Source organism: Sturnus vulgaris, chromosome 22 (assembly GCF_052056855.1).
Source record: "Sturnus vulgaris isolate bStuVul1 chromosome 22, bStuVul1.hap1, whole genome shotgun sequence".
NCBI classification, from domain to species: domain Eukaryota; kingdom Metazoa; phylum Chordata; class Aves; order Passeriformes; family Sturnidae; genus Sturnus; species Sturnus vulgaris.
In genome coordinates, this window is record NC_142264.1 from 9,602,613 (window position 1) to 9,619,144 (window position 16,532).

A 16,532-nucleotide genomic window follows, 5' to 3' on the forward strand; every position below is an offset into this window, starting at 1 on the left:
CAAAACAAGACCCAAAATCCTCTTGAACAGATTCACCTGCAAGCAGCTCCAACTCCAAGCACTGCCCACAGCCTTCTCATGGCAATTCCAGGGAAAGGAAAACCCCTGAACTGTTATTTTGTGTTACAACCCAGCCTGAATTCCCACCAGGACTGGGGTCAGCCTGCATCCCAAGGCCAGGCTCCTTCCCAGAGCTGCAGCAGCTGATGATTCTTGCAATGGTCTCAATGTTCCTGCTGCATCCTCCTAATTCCTTCTATCCTCATCTCCAACCTGCAGCAGGGGAATTCAAGGCATCACTGCAAAATCCAGCTCAGTTCGTATTAACAGGAAGGGGAAGGAATTTTCTATAATAAATATATTAAGTTGCAAAAGAAAGCTAAAACCAGCTGCTCTCCTCACATATTAAGGCTGCTCTCCACTGCTCTGGAACATATTTGAAGCCCAGAGCAATTAAATTATATGGATCAAATGTTAAGTATGGATTAAATGTTAAGTCAAGTATTGTAATCAGATGCTGCCATTTAACTTTCAATTAGAAAAAAGGTTGGTTCAAGGAAAAAAAAAGCACACAAAAAAAGCACAAAAAACCCTGTGAATAGCAGCAAATCTTCAAAGCAATTTTCCAAACTGAGGGCTCCTTTCAGAGAAGATTTTCAATTAAGCCTTCTCAGGCACATGAACAGCTCTCATTTCCACAAAGCCAGGGCAGGTCTGGTCTCAGTTCCCACCCAAAGCCCAGGTTTTGGTGACCCCAGCTGGGAGCTCAGGGAAGGGCTCAGGTGGCAGCAGCTGCTCAGCAAGACCCCATTGCAAACCTTCCCACATGGAATCAGGGAATGGTTTGGGCTGGAAAGGACTTTAAAACTCAGCTCATTCCATCCCTGCCATGGGCAGGGACACTTCCACTAACCCAGGCTGTTCCAAGGCCTTCCAGGGATCCAGGGGCAGCCACAGCTGCTCTGGGCAACAGTTCCCCTGATGCCAAATGTGCAGCTGAACAGGAAAACAACCTGAAAACAAATCAAAATTTCACTCCACTACTCAGCTCATTTTCTGTTGCAGGTAGTGATGCCTTGAGGAGCTGGAACAGAGGCTACACACAGAGTTAAGCAAATAAAATGGGTATTTATTGTGAGGCCCACGAAAGGCCTACAAAAGCCACACCCTAGCAATAGAAGTGCCACAGTGGTGGCCCCTGCCTGGATGGCTCCAAGATGGAAGGAAAGGAGGGGTTGGTCACAAAATCTCACACTTTGATAGGTTCTGGTTTATTTGCATGAACCCACCCTCCACCTTTCCACGCAGTTTGTGCTTAGGGCCTGAAGTTTGGAGAAACTGCCCTTGAGTTCTTAACTAGAATAGGAACTGTTTTGTCTACATCACCCTAGCACATCAGAAAAGCACATCCAAGGAGAACAGGAAAACTTAAAACTAAAGGCATCAGTAGTTGGAAGGAAAAAAAAATTCATTCCAAAACCCATCACCTTCCCTGAAAGCAAAGCAGCACCTGCACATGGCTCCCATGAAGGAACAGCCAAACAACCTCAGCCACAGGGTAGAGGAGTAAATACAAAAGCTGCAAGTTAAAAAAAAAAAAAAATTAAAAAAAAAAAGGAGGAAAAAAAGAAAGTGCTGCTTCTGCTAAATAAAGAGATAAAAGCTGCAGGCTGCCAGCAGCCCCAGCAGAGCTGTGCAGAGGTTTGGCCCTGCCTGGGAGCTCTGTGGGGCTGGGCACGGTGGCTGTGAGCCCCTGGAGCTCCTGTGCCAGTGGTGGCTGGGACCAGATGGCTCCCTGTGTTTTCCCACAACACTTTCCTCTTCCCACTGCAGCCGTCTGCTCCCTCTTGGCAACAACTGCAGGTGCCAAGGGTGTGCACAACCACCTCGAGCTGCCAAGCACTGCACAGGCACCAGCCCAGGGAAAGGAAGGGAAAGGGTGAAGGGGGAAAGGCTCAGTGACCCCAGCAAAGCCCCCCCTGCTTTGGCACCTCCTGCTGCTTTCAGCAAATTTCAGCATTTCATCATATGGATGTTTTTATTCTGAACAGTCCATCTACCTACTTAAGTTTCTGTTTGTTTTATTTACAGGCTCTTAGTGTTGTCACACATCAGAAGAAGCTGGCAGTGATCCCTAAGGAGTCCCCATTAGCAATACAGCTCCATTATGGATGGAACATTTTTCTGCCTTCTCCAGAATAAGAGGAATCTTCAAACACCCACAAATTAGTTCTCACTGTAAGAAGTCTCTGCCATAAGGTGCACACAAATTCAGGCTTCAGAAGGTTAAAGAGCTCAAGCACCAGCTTTTTCCTGTGCTTGTTCACCCAGAAGGTTTTTAAGCAGAAACAGAAGTGTCAGCTCCAGACACCAAAAGTCAGAAAGAAAATTACCAATAAATGTAAGTGGTTACACCTCAAGCATCACATAACCTGTACTTTTAAATAAGCCATGAGAGAGCAGATTAATAATTTCTCAAAGGACTACAGTAGATTCACTCAAGAGATCTGTAACAGCATTTGAGGATGAGAAGAGGATGTTCAGGAAATGTCAAACACCACTAATGAACACAAAATGAATTCTGAATTAAATACATGGATTTTATGAGGAACTGGAACTTGCACAAGCAACTTCACCCATGGATAAAGCAATTAATGACTCAGCTGGGAGCTGAACACGTGGTTTTGTGGGCATGAGACAGACAAACAAGCTGGCAACAAATGGGACAATGACTTCAGACTAAATTTTGGATTTCCAGTGCCAGTCTGGATCTCCTCCACGAGCCCCTTCCATCAAGTCTTATGCTTAGCACTCATGTACAACCCCAACACAAAGAAACTGCCTAAGAAACACTTGGCTGGATGAAGCTTTTCAGCTGAGGAGGCCTGAAAGACTCAGATGCCATGAGAACAGTGCCCTGCTGTGGGATGTCTCCTGGTGTGACTATGGGGAGCTGAGGGCAGCCAGAGAGGCTGGTGAGTATTTCCAAGTCATTAAGACAAAAAAGTTTTCCACTATAATTAAATGCACGTTAAGGATGGGAATAGAGAACAAGAAGCATGAAAAAGGCTGATCCTGACCACTGCTGCAGAATCACAGAATGGTTTGGGCTGGAAAGGACTTGAAAGATTACCTGTCCATGGATACATTCCACTATTCCAGGTTGTTCCAGCCTGGCCTTGGACACTTCCAGGGATGCAGGGGCAGTCCCAGTTTCTCTGGGCACCCTGTGCCAGGGCCTCACCACCCTCACAAGAATTTCTCCCTGATCTCTGACCTAATCCTGCCCCCAGTTTATAACCACTGCCCATTTATGGGCACCTGGCCATATAAAAAGTCTTTTTTATAAGGCCCTGGATGGCCACAAACCTCCTCCCCAGCCCTGTGACCATCCCTACCCCCTTACCACAGCATGGACCCCCCATGTGACAGGTGACAGGAGCTGGCCATGCCACTCTGCAGTGAGCAGCAGGGTTTGTTTGCTGTGATGCCAACACGGGAACACTCACCCACAGCACTGAGGGCGTGCTTGAGCTCCAGGGTGAAGGCTGTGAGCGGCACCTCCTCGGACACCGGCATGATCGCCACCGTGGACAGGTTGCTGGCAGGGTTCCCTGCATCCCACTTGCTGCTCGAGCTGTGCAGTCCAAGAGGATGACCTGTCCACAGAGAAAATACCTGCCATCAGTCGGCCAGGCTGCAAAAAAACGTGGAATGGCATCTTCAGGCAAGGTGTCACCGTGTCACCGAGCTGCTCAGAGTCAGAGAAATGTAACACAAACCTCCACAGCACCTGAGAGCAGAGTTCTCACATATTTCAGTTTTAAAGGATGAAGATCAGTTTCTATCATTTTTGGTTACTGGTTGAAGCTAGGCAATGTTGAAAATATGCCAGGAATATGTTAAATGAAACATGGGCTCTCCTGACCCAGGAAGACAAAGATAAAAAGGCACTTAAATCCCTTTACCACAACTTTGGAACTGATTTAGCCCACAAGAGGAATTAGCTTAACTAACAAAACCCCCCAAACCTGCTGTCAGTATAAAAATATTCCAAAACTTAACAATTCTTTTCTTATGGTATTCCTAAGCGAGGAAGGAAATTGCTGTTTTCAACAAAGCTCCTATAGAAAATGTGCATCTCTACCTGTTTTCCCTTCTCTGCAAGATGCAGAGCTTGACAGATATGGCTTAGGAGTATCAAAATATGGAACCTCTGAAGTAGCTGCAAAATAGCTGGGAACTATCTCTGATATAATTTGGTGAGTAAGGGCAGAGGAAAAGCAGTTTTTGAGGGAAACCTGCAGTGCATTGAGGAAGATCAAGATCTTCCCAGACAGCTTAGAGCAGGTAAAGGTCAATGTTCTACAAACTGTTCTTGTTCTGATACTCTTTTTTTAGCTGAGCCTTCTCAGAAAATCTCACTCTGCTGCTAATGCCTGTCAGCTCAGCTCTGAGAACAAAAAAAGTTTTGAGTTTAAGTTGGGATTTGAAATCCTGCTTATCTCATTTCAGCCAGAAAGCCCAAAGGTATACTATCAAGATGAATTCTTGAGCTGGGCATGTGGAAACACTTGATATCCCCTGTGCAAACCCATTCAATGCCAGGGTGACAGATCACTGCAGAACACAAAGAAATATTAGATAAACTTTTTTTTTTATATATATTCAGCAATTGAGTTATTCATTTCAAATCTTCTAAAACAGCTCTGCACAGAACATTAAATAGTTTCCCCTCTTCCTTCTGGTGATTTTCAAGAAGATATCTGTAGATTCAAAGAGGTTACACATCACAGCTCGACCCCTTCATCTCCACAGGCACTTCCCTCCTCACAACTTCAATGGTGATTTTCTCCCATTGAACTCCTGTTACTCTCACTCATTTCCCTCCCACTTTCTGCTCCCCTGTTTTGCCCTGGGCCACAGAGACATTTCAGCAGGCACAGAAGTTTAAAGTGCAATTATCACCAGGCATTTGTGCACACGTGGTTGTGCTCAGAAAGCTGAGCAGGTGAACAAAGAGCAGATTCCCTTCCCTGCTGGATCCCAGGAACCTGGGAGATTTGAGCTTTCTGTGCTTTCTGGCACTGACCCCCTGGAGAACACTGCTTTTGACATGAGGCCTTGGAGAAGGCTCCAAATTTGAGTGATGGAGTTAAAGTCATGGGTAGTTAAATAGAAGTGTGTGATTTCACTTGGTGAAGGGTTTTGAATTTGAGTTAATAGGTATGGAACAAGATGGAGGAATTTGAATGGGGTCTCTTTCAGTGTTCATCTTCATGGTTTCAGGCAGTAGTCTCTGGTTGGACAGTGAGTGCTGCACTAAGGGTCATGGGAATTTAGTTATTAGGTTAAAAATATAAATAATATAAATGCTATTTCTCTATTGAACTGTTTGGCTTTAAAAGACCTTGTAACTAGCTAGATCTGGCTCAATTTTGCTCACTTCTAGCTGGTGGATGGAAGTATTGCTAAACTTTCTGTACTTTTGATAAAATTTAATAAACAATCAAGCCTGAACACAAGAAAATTCATTTCCTTCATATGTTTTTTAATCCTGGCTCTAAATAAAAACAAAAGAAACTCCAAACAAACCACTAATTAAGTGGTACAAAACACCACCCACCATTACACTTCCCCAGACTGCTCTGAAACAGAAAGTGGGTGATCTTCCTTTTCAGTCTCCTTGGAATTTTGCAAAACGAGCAACTGAAATAATCAAAACCCCCCAACCAAACAAAACCCAAACAATCCTCAGCATCAAAGAGCCCCACAACACCTTCAGTAGTTAACAGGCATCTGTTTGCTTTCAAATGCTGCTCAAGAAAATTGGGAGAATTCCCTCCTACTCCCTTCAGTCAGTAAAGAGACTTTGTGCTGGTGCTGCCACAAACACAGAGCTTCAGAACCAACCCATGGCAGGCCACTTCCTCCCAGACAATTCATTAAAATACTGCAAATCCAGGCATTTTAAATCAGTCTGTGCTGCTGCTGCTCAGCACAGTGCTCTGATTCCAGCCCATTACAGCTGCTATTTCCAATTCTCCCTTTACATTGCTCTTGCAAGAAATTTCAGGGAAATTTCACTGCACACAGGCAGTAACTCTTCTGTACCTCAATTACAAATCATTGCATTCCCACAGCCAGTTAGCCACGTTCTGCCAAAACCAACATGTGGACACAGATGAAATAAAAATCACCCTCCCCTTGTGCCTACAGCTGTAATAAACCAGAGAACTCCAGACTGGCATGGGTTAGAAGGGACATTAAAATCATCCAGTGCCACCCCTGCCATGGCAGGGACACCTCCCACTGTCCCAATGTCCAACCTGGCCTTGGGCACTGCCAGGGATCCAGGGGCAGCCACAGCTGCTCTGGGCACCCTGTGCCAGGGCCTGCCCACCCTGCCAGGGAACAATTCCTGCCCAATATCCCATCCAGCCCTGCCCTCTGGCACTGGGAGCCATTCCCTGTGTCCTGTCCCTCCATCCCTTGTCCCCAGTCCCTCTCCAGCTCTCCTGGAGCCCCTTCAGGCCCTGGCAGGGGCTCTGAGCTCTCCCTGGATCCTTCTTCTCTCCAGGTCAAAATTTAGCATTGAATTTCCTTTCCAAGTATGCACTGCCTGTTTCCAAATTTAAGGATGCACGTCTGGCTCCAAGGAGGCCCCAGCAGCAATGGGAACAGTCCAGGAATGAGTCTCACCTCCCTGCTGCAGACTGCCAAGAATCTTCTCACCCAGCAAGTGAATAAGTCTGGTCACAACCTGGGAGAGAAAGGAAAAAAAAAAAAAAAAGAAACACTCAGGCAGAAGTACTGAAAGTAGAGCATCCACATGGAGAGTTCCAAACTTTTTTTAAGATGTTCCCTCAAGTTGAGCCACACAGAGCCAAGGGATTGCAGCTGCAGGTTCTTTCCTGGCTGTAATGTGTGGTGACTGATCATTTGTCTTGGTTTCTCCTACCTTGTTTTACTTTAATTTGGAAAAACAAGCAAACAAAACAACCCCAGAACAGGCAGGATTTAACTTGTTTTAGGAAAAAAACAAAACAAAACAAAACAAAACAAAACAAAACCCTGATTATTTGGGGAAACATGTCAAATTGAATTTTCAGCTCTCCTCATTTCTCTTTGCACTGCACCTGCCCCTCCAAGTACTGTCACTGCTCAGTGGGTGCTGCACCTTTTGTAGGTGCTGAAGGCTCAAAAAGGTTCAAGTGTGTGCTCAAACAGACCCTTCCCCAATCCTGGTGAATGGTTTACAGCAGCCAATTTAAAATATTTTGGGGGAAAAGAGGGAGATAAATACACCCCCTAGACACCTGCAGAACCAAAACAAACTATCTAAGAAATTGCTTTCCCCCTCAAATCATGTTTGCCTGGTCATTCATGTTTGAAGGCACAGATGTGCTCCCAGCTGTTTTTCCAGCAGGACTCACATCAATAGAAACTAATATTCCAATAGCCAAATGCATCTCCAAACTGACAAGCCTCTCTCCAACATGACCAATCCATAATTCCTGACAAGTGGGGCAGGAGAAGACTAATCCTTGCAAGATCAAGAAGTGACAGACATGGAAAATGCAGCATTTATTCTGAAAGCTCTACACAGATGTTTTACCAAATAAGGAAAAGAGTTATTTAAATACATTAAGAATTAATACAGCAATCATTAAATATCCTCCCCCAGACAAATAATTCAAGGTCAAAATAGCTCAGGAGGACATAAAAAACCCCTCAAAACTGCCACAAGAGCTCTCTAAGGTTAACAAGTAAAATAAGCAGAGCCAGGTTAGCTGGGATCCTGGATAAACACACTGTTCCCACAGGAACAGGCACTTCAGGAAACATCTTTCAAATAAAGGGCATGTAGGCATGAAGACAGGTGAGGATGCCCACCTGACTTATTTATACATCCTGCCTTAAAAATGAAATCTAATGCAGCACATTCCCCTGCACTGTGAACTGCTGGGTATGAAGCACTGACAAATTTTAAGTTCTCTGTGGGAAAAGCAAACAGCACAAGGGTGACTTGTAGTGGAGCACAGAAAAAGAGTTCCCAAGGTTATTTCAGGGATTTCATGGTATGGTTTGGGGTGGAAAAGACCTGTAAAGCCCTTCCAGTCCAACCCCTGCAGAGAGCAGGGACACCTTCCACTGTCCCAGGGTGCTCCGAGCCTGTCCCACCTGGCCTGGGACACTTCCAGGGATCCAGGGGCATCCCCCACCTCTCTGGGCAGCCTCTGCCCCATGGCCATGACTGCAAGCTCCTGAAGATGCCACATCAACATCTCCTCAGGGACCAGGATAAAGCCCTTGGAAGGGCACAGTGTCCCTGCCCACTGCCACCCATGTGGGGAGGACAGCAGGAAAGCTCCCAGCCTTATCCTGCAATCTCAGACAGGGTCTAAAATTCTTCCCTTTGTCCAAAATACAACAGACTGTGATGATCACCCAACCCACAGCTCTTAGCCACTTCACCACCACCAACCTCTGAGGCTCTGGGATTCCCCATGTGGCTACAGAAAAATACCCCAACCACGGCGAGAACTGAGGGGAACAGGGAATTCTTCACAAAATTAAAGACTGCTGGCCCTTGCTAAAGGAGATAATCTGCCCAGCTCACAGGCTTCACCTAACCTGCAGCAGCACAGCAGGACTTTCCTTCAGCAGTTTCACGAGGTGCTGTGAACATTTTACACTTCTGAAGCACTTAAGCATCAGAATTTTAATTACTTACTAAAACCATCTCCTGTATTTATAACTTTTTCTGCTTTACAGGCAGCTAAGGAGAGCTCCAGCTACGTTACAAAATATGTCCAAGGTTAATGATGGAACTAAGAATAGAACCTATTGGTCTCATTTTCCAGTTGGCTGCTCCTATTACTGGGAAATATTATTTGTCTTGTTTGCTGGAGCAAACCATACAGCCTTGGTATGTATAGATAGGGAAAATTATTTCCCTGGTGACTTTGTACAACAAGCAAAGCTGCTCCCCAGAACGGGATGAGTCACTCTGTCGCAGTCATGGCAACGTCCAAGGAACATCAATTTGGGATCTGAGCTCAGAACTGAAATTTCCACTGAGTTTTGTATTACATCCACCAGATATCCTTTCACCAAAAGGCAGTGTTTTCTTTTGAAAGGGACTTGTCCATCCTTCTGAGGGAGAAGCCAATACAAATCACATCCCTCCATCGACAGCAGACCTGACCTGATCAACCCACAGCCCCCAGTGTGCAGGGCAGCAGGAGCAGCCCTCCCCAAATTCGGGGAGAGAACTGAAAACCAACTGGAAAAATTCATCCTTCAGGTTTCCAAGCCCCTTTATTCTCACTCCCACACAGCAGCAGGGCATGGGAAGGAGCAGCACAGCTCAACACCCGAGAGACAACAAGGAAGCCAAGGGATCTGGGAGAGGACAGGGATAGCTTGGGCAGGGAGGATGAGGAACAAACAGGAATTAGCCCTTGGGCTGGGAGGAAAAGGCCAGGGATTGAGGGGAACAGTTACTCCAAGGGTGTCTGGAGGGGATGGAGGCAGAAGGGCAGGTATAGGGTGGGTACCTCCATGCAGAACCTGGGCTGGGACTCAGCAGTCCCTGATCCCTCCTGTTCAGCTGCACTTGGTAGGAAATTCAAGGTGGGGCTCAGCCTCTTCTCCCAGGTAAGAAGGGACAGGACAGGAGGGAACAGCCTCAAGCTGTGCCAGGAGAAGTTTAGCTGGATATTAGGAAAACCTTCAGTGCAAGGGAGGTCAAGCACTAGCACAGGTTGCCCAGGGCAGTGGTGGAGTCATCATCCCTGAAGTGCTCAAAAAAACCTGTGGGTGTGGCACTTGGGGACATGGGTCAGTGGTGATCATGGTGGTGCTGGGGGAATGGTTGGCCTTGAGGATCTTGGGGGATTTTTCCAACCTCAATAATTCAAGGAAAGCTCTGGGAACTGGCAGAAAGGGTTTGGGCAGAGGGGTAGGGCAGGAACTGGACTGACCAGGAGAACAGTGAGTTCCCCCCTCTGGGGCTGCAGCCCCCAGCACTGCCCTGCAGCCCTGAGCCAGGGACAGCCTGGGCACTGCCTTTCCCAGAGCCCTCTGCCCCCCTTCCCATGGGAACACCAGTCTTTCCCAATCACGGTGCCAGAATAGCCCAGAACACTTCCCAGACATCTGCACAAGCAAAATTCTCTCATTTTCAGGGTGTCACCATCACCCAGGGCTAGACAGCCTTCCCAGTCAGCATCTGTGCTCACCCCTACAGCACATCCTGGATTTTACAGTCTCTTCTAGCACCCAGCCCTGCAAACACCCCTCCTGCTGGCACAGCATCAGGCAGTTTCAATTTAATGCTCGAAGAAAAATCTGCAAGAAGGCAGCAAGTCAGAGCCCAGATGGATCAAACAACACCAGGAGGTTCCTCAATTAGGCGAGGATCGTTAATTGTGTGTAGTAAAGCAAACGCAGCTTTTGGACCCCTCGTGCTGGGGATGGAGCTGAGCTTGGTTTAGTTGGTGAGGAAGTTGAATTAATCCTTGCTCATGATTAGGAACAGCAGTAGCAGCAAGTGTAGCTCAGTTAATCAGAGTTAATCAGAGTAACGAGCAGCAGAGCTGTGGACTGGACACTTGGCTGCCAGGACAGGTCTGCTCAGAACTCCCCAGCCCCTGCTCCCTGCCTGCCTGGGAGGTCACTCAGGAATGTCACAGAACACCCAAAGAGGCACTACAGGGGCTCATGGAACAAGTCTGGAGCTGTGGGATCTGCCCAGGTCAGGGATGTGACCGAGTTCTGCATCAAAAATATCCCCAAAGCATACAAAACCCCACTCTCCTGAGCTTATGCAAGAGTTTTCAGGCCAGATGGTTAAAATCTGACCTTACAGGTGTAAAAACCTGAGTAAATCTCCATTTCAAAAGCTACTTAGGGCTCCAGGTGCATCAGTGGTGTTCTCCAAAAGCTCCAAACCCCTCCAGCTCCCAGACACCACTGCCGATGTCACCTCATAACCCTGGCCCAGAGCAGGATGTTCAGGTCAGATTTTACAAGGGAAATGATCATTTCTCCTCCTCCTCCTGCACTCACTCCCTTCTTCAGATGAACACCCAGGACATTTTTGTGCAGGGTAAAACAGGACAAAGGGTTTGTTTTTCAGATGGAGCACTTCCCTCAGCACAATTCCACCTCTGTGAGCCAGCTCACCCCTCACCACCTCCTGTACCTACAAACATCTCACCCTCCTGCCTGCTTCTGCATCACCCCCATCCCACTGAGACCCACCCCAGCTCTCTCAGCACTCCAAACACCCAAATCTCTCCTGTCTACCATGACACTCTGTTCCTCCACCTGCTGCAGAGAAGCTTCTGGGAAACCATTAATTTTCCCTGTGCTTCATTAATGTTCAATTCCTCCACAGACCTTCAGCCCCTGCATTCATGGCCTAAACACCACGTCCCAAGGGGCTCTATCTCCTTCCTTGGGGATGATGAATTCCTGTTTCAAAAGCAGGATGTGGCCAGGCAGGGTCTCAGCTCTGCTCTTGCTGGTGCCAGCACAGAGCTGAGTGCTCCATCCATGCTGGGGCTGAGGAGTTACCAGAGCACCACTTGTCCACAGCCACTGTAATTCCCACTCCAAGAGGTTACAGTCACTCTGCAGTGCTGCATTTCCTGTAATCCCTTTAAATATTTCAAACTATTACCTATCCCTGCTAATCTTCCAAGGCTGGGGTCTGGTTAAAGCTTTTGTTATTATTCAACTGTGAAATTCAAGAGTTTACCTACAAAAAGCTCTTTTGAAAGGGATTTTCATGAGAATTCAGTTGGAAAATATTTTCCTATGGACATTTATTTCAATCTGTGAATACTATGGATTGCCTGGTAAATTGAATTATCTGCTGAAAGACAACAACTAATCCAAACAAAGCTTGTTCCATCATAGGTAACTTCTGATTTAGAGAAAACCATACAGGAAGGAAGCTTGGCAAGAAATGTGCAGACAGATTATTTATAAGTGGGGCCTGGAGGGACAGGACACAGGGAATGGCTCCCAGTGCCAGAGGGCAGGGCTGGATGGGATATTGGGCAGGAATTGTTCCCTGGCAGGGTGGGCAGGCCCTGGCACAGGGTGCCCAGAGCAGCTGTGGCTGCCCCTGGATCCCTGGCAGTGCCCAAGGCCAGGCTGGACATTGGGGCTGGGAGCAGCCTGGGACAGTGGGAGGGGTCCCTGCCATGGCAGGGGTGGCACTGGATGATTTTAATGTCCCTTCCAACCCAGAACATTCTGGGATTCTAAATCAGGTGAAAAGTTCACAAAATCAACACCAATATCCAAATTCACAGCCACAAGTGACTGATGTAAAGTCCTGTGTGCTACAAATCCCTTTTAGTTACAACAGAAGAAGTATCTAAAAGCATACAGAAGAACAAAACATACACACCCCAAACTATGAGATAAATTCATCCCTCAGCCCTACCCTGCACCAGGGTTCAGCTTTCACTGTCTGTGATTTTAAATCAAAGCTCCTGTGCAAGGATGCCAAGGGCCAGGCCCCAGGAAGCCTCCCCAGCCCTGGCAGTGTCCTGCAGGGCTCTGGGCCAGGAAAGCAGCCTTGGCTGAAGGAAGGAGCCTGACGTGGCCCTGTCAGTCCTGCACAAGCAAGGGATGTGTGCAGCCCTACAAAGCTGAATGGGGTTTTTCTCTTTGGATCCTCCACCATCATCCAAACCCCACAGAGCAGGATGCTGCAGAGCACAGGGAGCCCTGGAGGTGAGCTGTGGACTCTCCAGTGCCTTTGAAGTCTAAAAATAAGATGCTTCCTAATTCAGCTCTTAAAACATCTGTCACCTAACAGGTCACCCCCAAACTGCAATCACAGAATACTCTGAGAACCTCCTGAGCTGGAGGGACCCACCAGGATCCCCCAGGGCAGCCCCTGTCCCTGCCCAGACCCCCCAACAATCCCAGCCTGTCCATCCCTGGCAGCGCTGTCCAAACGCTCCTGGAGCTCTGGCAGCCTCGGGGCCGTGCCCATTCCCTGGGGAGCCTGGGCAGTGCCCAGCACCCTCTGGGGGAAGAACCTTGCCCTCATTTTAATCTAAACCTCCCCTGACACAGGAGATTGGGCACCAGAGAGAAATTAAATGTGTTAAATAACAATCTACTGGTGCCTCCACAGCAGGGTATTGCAGAGCTTCACATGCAGATGTGATTTAGTTAAAGGACCTGTAAAAGGGTTTTGTGTCACACAGAGACCCTGTGGATGAACTGCCATGAAAAACAGGCCTGCCAAGGGTTTTCTGTTCTACAAAATAAGAACAATTGGAGTAAAATAGTGCAAACAGCCATTTTACCCACACAAATCCACAGAACAGCTTCTGAGGAGCTCTTTCCAGGAGCTGAGATTATTCTTGACCAGCTCTCTTAAGGGCTTTTTCTAAGGGATAAGGGAGGAGGAGAGGAAAAATTAGATCCTCAGCTTGAATAAAACCAAGGTGTTACTGAAGCTTCACATGGCCCCAGATCAGATAAACACTGGCTTGTCCTGGAATCAGGGAGCTTAGCAAGGGGTCTCTGACTGAAGCTTCTGACGTTTGATCAGTGCTGTGACAAAGCAAATCCTCAATGCTCCCTCACAACAATTCCTGGCACCTTTTCAAATGCTGCTGAAGCCCACAGAGGAACTAAAGCTTTATCCTGGGGCTGTTTGAGCTTCTAACGCTTGGGATCAATCACATCTTGAAGGAAAATGTCATTGTGGAATCGGTGCTGATTGATTCCCCCCTCCTGCCAGCCTCGCTCAGTGACCATGGTGCTCCCACTGAATTCCTTCTCTCCTTTTCACATCCACTCCTCTTACAGTCAAAGAACACTTACTGGAATGGACCAGGAGAACAAATACAGAAAAATCCAGAAGCACAGCCTCTCCTGATCTATTCCCCAGTGCCACATCAAGCTGAAGCCATGACGCACAATCTGCCCAGCTCCTGAGGGCAGCATTTGGAAAAGAGAGCACATTACAGAGCTCCCTTTGTAAGGCACATAACCCCGGGGAAGGCTCCAGCCACTTCACAGAGCCTCTGGTTCAAATACCCATACAAAGGTAGCAAAACTCCTCTTGGAGATGGATGACAGGCTCTGAATATATTTAAACCCCAAGGGCAGACTCAGAGAATTAAAAGAAAGATGCAGAAAAACTCTTTCTATTTCTCAGCACGCGTTTCCAGCACGCCAAAGGTTGTCTCACAGTTCAGCCCCCACAGCTCCCAAGCAGATTCTCAGTACCATTTCCATCAGCAACCAGCAGGTCTACATTTCAAGTTAGAATTCTAAAAACTACCTCAGCTCAGGAGAGGCAAAGCTAATCTAGGAAATGTGATCCCAGCTCTGCAGCGATGTTGGAACATCTCTGTGATCTGCTCACAGATTTTTGTGCTCTCGCTGCTGCCTCGACGCTGCTTTGCTGTGCCAGGAATCGTGAGCTGGTTCCCTGTCCTACTTTCCAGAACTGAAGGCAGGGATGAAAATAGAAAGAATCAATTCCTTTCCACTCCCTGCAAGGCTGGAGAGCTTCAAAAGGCACCAGAAATGAGCACAGAGGCTGTCAGGGAGCAAATGCTCTGGCTGGCACAGAGCCCTGAGGGCTGTGCTGGAGAGCTGGGGCCACCAGGGTGGGCAAAACCATCAAGTTTGGCACTACTGACCATTTTCCATTGGGAAGGTCTAGGATGCCATATCCACAGTGAATCGAGGTTGAGATGCTTTCCTGAGAAGCCAGACGATGTAAGCTTGACTTCTGCAGACTGAGCAGGATCTGGAAATGCACATCTGTTGTTTCTGGCCACATCATCTGAAGTTTTGGCTGTTATTTATAACTGAGGTCAGGCTCCCCACTCAGACTCACCCATCTGTTTCAGCCCTCAGAATAACCTGAGCTATGGTGGGTCACTTGGAAGAGCCCAGCAGATCAGCTCCTGTCTCTCTCAGGACCAAAGTAGCTGTCCAGGAGACAAAACAGAAGGCAGTCATATGGACCTCTCCCAAGGATCAGCCATTCCACTTCTCCAGACTGTACATGGCAGCTCAAGGACCTGGAATTACTGCCTGGACTAACAGAGCACGATTTCCCTCATTTCACACAGTTCTCACTGGCAAGCACCACCCACGTCCTACAATTCTCTTCCACAGCAGGTGATGTTTTCTTACAATGCATTCCAGTTGGAACCTTTCCTGGATCACCTACAAACACGGCATGGCTGGGGAAGAGTCTGCAGGATGGAGTCCTCCCACTAACTCCTAAAATAAAGGGGTTTTCACCCTTCATCAGAACTGTCTGGAGCCTCCTCATGAGGGGGCAGCTCCAATCTCTGCTCCCTGTGACAGTGACAGGATCTGAGGGAACAGCTGGAGCTGGGCCAGGGCAGGCTCAGGCTGGAGCTCAGGGCAAGGTTCTTCCCCCAGAGGGTGCTGGGCACTGCCCAGGCTCCCCAGGGAATGGGCACGGCCCCGAGGCTGCCAGAGCTCCAGGAGCGTTTGGACAGCGCTGCCAGGGATGGACAGGCTGGGACTGTTGGGGGGTCTGGGCAGGGACAGGGGCTGGGCTGGGCCATCCTGTGGGTCCCTCCAGCTCAGGAGATTCTGTGATTCCTTGGTTCTGCAAAGCTCAAGGATAACAGAGGGAAACTCAAGCTCAGGAGCCACCCAGTTTTTGGGTGTTAACACACACACACACACACACTATTCAGTCTCTGCAGAACTTGCTAAGAGGAATACAAAAAAAATCCAGTTCCCCCTTGAACTAAGAGCAGATTTCACCTGTCTCAGGGGACCAGCACCCAAATTTGATCACTATTCACCAAGTGAGACTTAGCCAACTTACCCTCACCAGGCAGTGCAGGAGCATGGAGCTGACAGAGGCAGAACTGCTTTCTGTCCTGTGTTTTTCTGCTGTGCAGAGGGAAATCCTCCACCACTCTGCTGAATCACCAGCCAGCTCTTGCTACCCAGTCAATTATTTCAAAACTATTGGACCTGCTATCCCTTCATTACTTTATTACTTCTGCTTGAATGGGGAAAACAACATCATAAAGCCTGTGTATAAATCACTCTCCTAGAGTAACAGCCAAGAAAACAGAACAGAGAGAATTCATTTGGTCCATCCCTCTGCTCAGCACTAAGCATTACTCCACTGATCATTTTAGAAGAGGTTATAAAAACAAGTAACAATCTCTTAGTCTTTCTGGAGAGTAGAATGAGCTTTTTCTCACTGCAGCTGCTGCCATTTCAGTTCAGTCCCAGTTCCAGTATGGTGAGCAGCATCTGCCCTTTCTAGCACAAGACTTTATAAATCTGAAAATAGCAGCCATGTCTTCCCTTAACCTTCTACAGGCTCTTTGTCTTTATAGGTCAGTATTTCTAACCAGCACTCAGCTGCCTCCTTGTCCTCCAGACTCTCTTCCTTTGGTCTGCCTCTGCCTTCAGATGTGCTGCCACAGGCTGGTGCTGAAGCTTTTCCAGCATCAAGCAGAATGTCAGGATTTCTT

At 47.7% G+C, this 16,532-nt stretch overlaps 1 protein-coding gene across 4 annotated transcripts in view; it reads right to left on the reverse strand.

Annotated features, from left to right (window-relative positions):
- PNPLA7 (patatin like domain 7, lysophospholipase) overlaps positions 1 to 16,532 on the reverse strand; it is a 130,098-nt gene that overhangs the window by 56,929 nt on the left and 56,637 nt on the right. For all 4 annotated transcript variants that reach the window (XR_015808116.1, XM_088177732.1, XM_088177733.1 and 1 more), the window contains exons 21-22: positions 6,703 to 6,763; positions 3,510 to 3,659 (exon numbers count right to left, since the gene is read on the reverse strand). Coding sequence is in view for 3 of the 4 variants with exons in the window: in XM_088177732.1 (XP_088033858.1) it covers positions 3,510 to 3,659; positions 6,703 to 6,763 (211 nt within the window). In the remaining variant the exon portion in view is untranslated. The remainder of the gene's footprint in view (positions 1 to 3,509; positions 3,660 to 6,702; positions 6,764 to 16,532) is intronic.